Source organism: Sander lucioperca, chromosome 9 (assembly GCF_008315115.2).
Source record: "Sander lucioperca isolate FBNREF2018 chromosome 9, SLUC_FBN_1.2, whole genome shotgun sequence".
NCBI lineage: Eukaryota > Metazoa > Chordata > Actinopteri > Perciformes > Percidae > Sander > Sander lucioperca.
In genome coordinates this window covers 31,897,003-31,904,211 of record NC_050181.1, presented here as the reverse complement: position 1 = coordinate 31,904,211, position 7,209 = coordinate 31,897,003, and the positions used below count along the sequence as shown (strand labels likewise).

At 48.2% G+C, this 7,209-nt stretch overlaps 1 protein-coding gene across 3 annotated transcripts in view; it reads right to left on the bottom strand.

The window, feature by feature from the left end:
- Positions 1 to 3,516: 3,516 nt before the first annotated feature.
- The window catches only part of dhx9 (DEAH (Asp-Glu-Ala-His) box helicase 9), a 29,383-nt gene continuing 25,690 nt past the window's right edge, over positions 3,517 to 7,209 (bottom strand). For all 3 annotated transcript variants that reach the window (XM_031308551.2, XM_036005407.1, XM_036005408.1), the window contains 3 exons: positions 6,979 to 7,094; positions 5,907 to 6,107; positions 3,517 to 4,450 (listed from right to left, as the gene is read on the bottom strand). In XM_031308551.2, coding sequence (XP_031164411.2) covers positions 4,111 to 4,450; positions 5,907 to 6,107; positions 6,979 to 7,094 — 657 coding nt within the window. In that variant the 3' untranslated portion in view covers positions 3,517 to 4,110. The remainder of the gene's footprint in view (positions 4,451 to 5,906; positions 6,108 to 6,978; positions 7,095 to 7,209) is intronic.

Below are 7,209 nucleotides of genomic sequence, written 5' to 3'. Positions count from 1 at the left end.
TGACTGAACTAGTTGATAACCAGCGTCGTGACACAGGTTATGCGGGACCACGGTTGTTAGGTTAGGTGAAGTCAGGTAACTGAAAGAAATCCAGGACATGTTGATCTTGATTCATAGTACAGGCCTCAGTACTACGAATCCAGATCAACATGTCCTGGATTTCTTTGTTATTCAGCTTCACTAATCCTAACAACCGCGGGTGAATTTGTGTTAAATGTTGTATAGGGTTGATTGAATACTGCCCTATATTATATAAACAAATCTCATTTAAATGTACAATATGTGATTTTCTGCTGCTAGGGGTCTCTTCCGATCGAAACCGTGCATGTAAACAGACTTTTGATGACATAGTGAAGGTGCGTGGGATCATGGGAGTTCTCTTCAGTCAGGGTTTCTGCAGGTACCTTTCTCAGACCATTATAAATGAAAAAGCACACAAACCCTGAAAACAAATGCAAAAAAACAACAACCCCGCAAGTAAGTAATGACAACAATTCTGTGGTGCATCCACATGATACAAGCCTTCACCCCCACCCCTCCTCCACAGAGTTGCTTGTAACCAAGGAGGACACAGAGGAATAAAATATACGTATATCTTATGGAGTTCTACTGGAGTTTCTGCACACGAAAGTCTCCGGACGACACCATTTTCTGAACATAGTCATACTGAGAAATACAGAGAGTTGTGTGGAGCAACTCATTTAGCAATGACATGAATGTAACGGACGTTCATTAATATCAAAAAGTTAAAAAATAATTGATCGGATGTGCCTTTCGTTTAGACGGCGACAGCGTTTTTGGGGCTTAAAAACTCTAAAAAGTGAAACCACCCTCCAGAGTGGAAATCTTAAAAACGCTCCACCGTCGCGTTCCCGTCTAGTAAAAACACAAAAGTGTGAAGACAGCGGTGTGGAGAGAGACGAGAAAAAGGCCTCCAGGTAGTCTGTTGTTACGGAGTAGGCTACAGAAATTATAGGCTTCTGTTATCTAAAAGATTTTCAATGTAATGGCTCAATATTTAAATGATTTCCACAATGTGGATAAGGTTGTTATAGTTCAATGACCATATGTAGGCTGTTCATTTGAGCCAGAGTAGGCTACAACGTTACGGATGGAGAGAGAGAGAGAGAGAGAGGGTCTGCTTCAGCCTCCTCTGCCTCAGCGGCTGAAGGGCTATTTTTTTTTCAGGATATTGGTAGTGCTCCCATGGGTGTTGTGCTGTGGCTTATCACGGTCAACTGTGCCGGTCTTCATCAGACAAACATGCAACTCCACCTCCTCGTCTGTCCAGACGAGCTTTGTAGTTTTGGTTTTGTGCTACTAAGGAGAGAAGTAGAAGGAAGGTTCTACGTAGGCGCGTGGCCTTGTTGGAGTTGTGTGGCAGTGCCACCTAGCCGCCTGGCATGCAAACTACATCACATTTCACACACTTTTGCGTCACTATATGCACGCAGATTTCCCCCCCAAAACTCTCGTCTAAACGCGGAATAAAAAGTGAGAACGCAACGCCACTTTTGCGTTTTCTCTTCAGATCGTTTCTGTCTAAACATAGCCTTAAGCTTTAACCTGAACTGATCGTAGGCAGGTGCTGATCTCAGGGAGCTATTATCTGGGTAGTCTCCCATGTCCAGACCTTCCTCCACAGCGCTGCGGAGGAAGGTCTGGCTAGTTCTAGTAGACAACATGGGGATGCCTGTAATTTATTTTCACAAAGATCAATAACTGACAAACTGATGTTTACAGATGCTCTAAGTTGCATTGGCTGCGATGGAGTAGATGAGGACACAATTCAAACTTTTTTAAATTTACTTTTTGAGAAACTTCTGAAATTTTGCACACTGAATCACAACAATTTTTTTTTTCCATGAACATCAAAGATTTAGTTTGCAAGAACTTGCAGTATTTGTTTACACTACTGTATGCAGTAAAACGTTTGGATGCAGTGTGGGCTTAAATTTTGATATATCAAAAATCTAAATGGGACAAGGGTACAAGTGGCCGAAATGGGTTTCCTCAGGGAGAGGGGGGCTGGCGTCTCCCTTAAGGCGCTGACGCACCAACCCGATGATCGGCCGTCGGACAGTCTGGCGAGGTGGGTGACTCGAGTCTGTTCGGTGCGTTTCGTGCCGTCGTCAGTCGGCTTTAATTTGGGCCGATTTGACTTGTTGAATCGGCCAGTGGGCAGGCGGACTCAATGACCAATCTGATTGGAGTGCTAGCTGGAAATGACGAGCGGGATGAGCGTGACTAACGCCTCTCAAAATCTCTCAAACTGACCTTTGTCGATGAAAAAAACAGACGGATTCAGCAACTGCACGGCCTATTTCTCTCTTCAAATGTTTTCAGAAACACGTTTCGGTGAACTATTTTAGTCCAATATGAGATCGTATTCTGAATGAGTCGCCATTATGGTCGGCTTTGAAATTCAGGAGAAGCCAGACCCACGTTGAAAGGAGCCAGTTGAGGTGGTTTGGGCATCTGGTAAGGATGCTCCCTGGGCGCCTCCCAAGGGAGGTGTTCCAGGAGGCCTCGGGGAAGACTCAGGACTAGGTGGAGGGACGTCCAGCTGGGAGGAGGTCTCGGGGAAGACCCAGGACTAGGTGGAGGGATGTCCAGCTGGGAGGAGGCCTCGGGGAAGACCCAGGACTAGGTGGAGGGACGTCCAGCAGGGAGGAGGCCTTGGGGAAGACCCAGGACTAGGTGGAGGGATGTCCAGCTGGGAGGAGGCCTCGGGGAAGACCCAGGACTAGGTGGAGGGATGTCCAGCAGGGAGGAGGCCTTGGGGAAGACCCAGGACTAGGTGGAGGGACGTCCAGCTGGGAGGAGGCCTTGGGGAAGACCAGGACTAGGTGGAGGGACGTCCAGCTGGGAGGAGGCCTTGGGGAAGACCAGGACTAGGTGGAGGCACGTCCAGCTGGGAGGAGGTCTCGGGGAAGACCCAGGACTAGGTGGAGGGATTATATCTCCAACCTGGCCTGGGAACGCGTCGGGATCCCCCAGTCGGAGCTGGTTAATGTGGCTCGGGAAAGGGAAGTTTGGGGTCCCCTGCTGGAGCTGCTGCCCCCGCGACCCGACCGCGGATAATCGGACAAAGATGGATGGAAATTTGTGGAGAACAGTCTGGAGATGAAGTTTGGCGTCAATAGTAACAAAAATGTGGGAGTTTTGCAGTTTTTGAAAAGAATACAGTTCGAAATTGCTGCTGGGTAAAAGCAGAGCAAAGTTTCTGCTCTATTGGGGATATAGTTTGATATACGGTTGATTTGTTAGGAATTTTTAAAGTTTAGAACTTTAGATGGCTGTTGTATTGCCTCTATCAGGACTATCAGCACACAAATCAGATTGATTACGTTTGGCACAGGACTGGACCTGTGTGCAAAGTTTGGTGAGTTTTTCTGCATGGGAACATGGATTTCTTAGGAAGATGATCATACTAGCAAAAAAGTAGGGTCCCGCAGCGTCGCTGCTCAGCCCCTAATAATAAAAATAATAATAATAATAATAATAATAATAGTGTGGTTTGAGCCATCAGCTGTAAATGTCAAGTTTATTGTAGAATACAGTAACACATAAAACCAATACAAACACAATCAAATGTAATCCAACCCAAACTAACACGTTGGTTTTAACAGCTGAGAGGAGAGAGGACAAATATTTTGTCCTCTCAACGACAGAGAGGAAAATTTGTGGCGTCACTAAACTTCAGAAGACAGAGAGATGAAGTCCCTGTCCTTCTGGTGGTCCTCATGGGACCTTATTTCAGAAAAATACTGTTTACCATTATCTTACATGCTGTGTTCTATCACCGTCTTTCTATCAGCGGGGAAGAGAATCCTGGTAACACACACACACACACACACACACACACACACACACACACACATGATGCATTTTCACAGTCTGATAATTTAACAGTTTAACCACAAACTGAGACGTTCTTCACTTTTAAACTGATTAACATCACGTGTGTAATTCGTGGCTCAACTGAAACGGGATCTAAACATTATCTGTCTCTCCCCGTCCACATTGTTACTGAAATAAAGTCCCACGGTGGACACAGGAAGGGACTTTGCCTCTGTATCCAGATCAGAAAACAATGACAGTGAATCGTTAATAACCTCCCCTGTACCCTCCTCCTCTTCCTCCTCCATACCCTCCTCCTCCTCCCCCTCCTCCATATCCTCCCCCTCTTCCTCTGTAGCCTCCCCCTCCTCCATACCCTCCTCCTCCTCCACCTCTGTAACCTCCACCTCCTCTATAACCTCCTCCCCCATATCCCCCTCCTCCCCTGTACCCTCCTCCCCCTCTGTACCCTCCTCCTCCTCCTCCTCCTCCTCCATATCCCCCTCCTCCTCCTCTGTAGCCGCCCCCTCCTCCTCCTCCTCGGTAGCCCCCGCTGCCGCCTCCATCCAAGCGTGCCATCTTCGGAGGTCGGGGCCCGTCACCCATCCTGTGCAGAGACATAACGGAGAACCGTTGGTACACTGAATCTGGAGGAAACTGATGTAAGTAGGGCAGTCAACGGATATTCTAATGTCAAATATAGACTACAGTATATTCAAATATGATAATTTACATTTGAATATTGTGGGAGAGAAAAGGCAGCACGACCACGGCTGTCTGCCTCGGGCGCTATTTCCTAAACATACAGATGTGTGTGTTCGTGTGTGTCCCTCTGGGAGTGTGTGTGTGTGTGTACCTCTGGGTGTGTGTGTGTGTGTGTGTGTGTGTGTGTGTGTGTGTGTACCTCTGGGGGTGTGTGTGTGTGTGTGTGTACCTCTGGGGGTGTGTGTGTGTGTGTGTGTACCTCTGGGTGTGTGTGTGTGTGTGTACCTCTGGGTGTGTGTGTGTGTGTACCTCTGGGTATGTGTGTGTGTGTGTGTGTGTACCTCGGGGTGTGTGTGTGTGTGTACCTCTGGGTGTGTGTGTGTGTGTGTACCTCTGTGTTTCTGTGTGTGTACCTCTGTGTGTGTGTGTGTGTGTACCTCTGTGTGTGTGTGTGTGTGTGTGTGTGTGTGTGTACCTCTGTGTTTCTGTGTGTGTACCTCTGGGTGTGTGTGTGTGTACCTCAGGGTGTGTGTGTGTGTGTGTGTGTACACCTCTGGGTGTGTGTGTGTGTGTACCTCTGGGTGTCTGTGTGTGTGTACCTCTGGGTGTGTGTGTGTGTGTGTGTGTGTGACCTGTGTGTGTCGGTGTGTGTGTGTACCTGTGTGTGTGTGTGTGTGTGTGTGTGTGTGTGTACCTGTGTGTGTGTGTGTGTGTGTGTGTGTGTGTGTGTGTGTGTGTGTGTGTGTGTGTGTGTGTGTGTGTGTGTGTGTGTGTGTGTGTGTGTGTGTGTGTGTGTGTGTGTGTGTGTGTGTGTGTGTGTGTGTGTGTGTGTGTGTGTGTGTGTGTGTGTGTACCTCTGTGTGTGTGTGTGTGTGTGTGTACCTCTGTGTGTGTGTGTGTGTGTGTGTACCTCTGGGTGTGTGTGTGTGTGTGTGTGTGTGTGTGTGTGTGTGTGTGTGTGTGTGTGTGTGTGTGTGTGTGTGTGTGTGTGTGTGTGTGTGTGTGTGTGTGTGCCTCTGTGTGTGTGTGTGTGTGTGTACCTCTGTGTGTGTGTGTGTGTGTGTACCTCTGTGTGTGTGTGTACCTCTGTGTGTGTGTGTGTGTGTACCTCTGTGTGTGTGTGTGTGTGTGTGTGTGTGTGTGTGTGTGTACCTCTGTGTGTGTGTGTGTGTGTACCTCTGTGTGTGTGTGTATGTGTGTGTGTATGTGTGTGTGTGTGTGTGTACCTCTGGGTGTGTGTGTGTGTGTGTGTGTGTGTGTGTACCTCTGGGTGTGTGTGTGTGTGTGTGTGTGTGTGTGTGTGTGTGTACCTCTGTGTGTGTGTGTTTGTGTGTGTGTGTGTGTGTGTGTTTGTGTACCTCTGGGTGTTGGCCATCAGGTTGAGTCCAGCAGCTGAAGGTTTGGATGTGAGTCTGATGAGGTTCAGCAGCTGCTGGTTGGTCGGGTCCATCTGTCGGATGTATTCTGGGTCTTTGGTCACTTCCACCACCAGCGCCTCCAGTCCGGCCCGCAGGGCTGCGATGCCGCCCGCCACCTCGTGAGGAATCCGCAGTTTGATCCTGCACACATTATTGTGAAAGGAAGGTCATCACTCACTTCCTCCGGGACACTGAACAATAGGGGTGTAACAACATCGATTCAATGATCCACGAGCCAATATTATCAATGCAAAGTGATAATAAATAAATGTAACCAGGGCTGGACCTGCCTGGACGCCAGCCGACCTTAGCCCCGCCCACAACATTTGAGGTTGCGAAGTTCGGTCTGGACTTGATCTGTTGTGGAGCAACTATGCTCCAACCAGAGCTGTTCAGACCAATCAAATTGTCAGGGGGCGGGCTTTATACGATGATGGACAGATGACCAACAGTAATCAACCACATCACCAAAGAGCGCTTGGGTTCACTTCGTTTACAACAAAGACGTCTGCCGCTGGAGAACTGAGATGTGTAGATTCTGCTATTGTGTCTGTTATAGACGATATCGACAGCACATTCATTTTAAAAGAGGAACAGAGAACCGCGATCACGGCATTTGTCGATCGGAAAGATGTTTTTCCCGTCCTTCCTACGGGATTCGACAAAAGTTTAATTCATCAGCCTGCCCCGATGGTCGCTAAGAAGATGGGGCACTCTGAATGGTTGTAGGTCTATCCAGTTGAGTGCAGAGGCATGTTCTCTCCTGGTTCGGTTGAAACACACCCCATAATCACAGCCCAGTGGAGCAGAATCAGAGCCCGACATAAGTGTCTTTGCTAGTTTAAGACCGACACAGTTGTCAGTTTCCCGTCCAGCACCCACGTCGTTTAAATAACAAATGCAGCTGCTCCCATCAGTTAGATCGTTAAAATAGGACCCTCTAGCTTTAAGACTCAGCAGATTAACGGATATTTCCAGCTCTACGTCAGACTGTAGCCGTGTGGATTCTCACCAGTCGTCGAGCTCCACGATTTCTCCGTCAGAGTTGATCTTCTTGCAGGCGAACAGCAGCAGCTGCAGAGGACTGACCAGAGTCATCCCTTTAGCCGAGATCGCTCGGGTCCGAATCTGAAACACACAAACACGCTCAATTACAACAAAAACACGGATGTTTGCTCATCAACACACTGTATTTTCCACGAGAGCTGGAAAATGTATACCAGTTGGAGGGGGGGGGAGACAA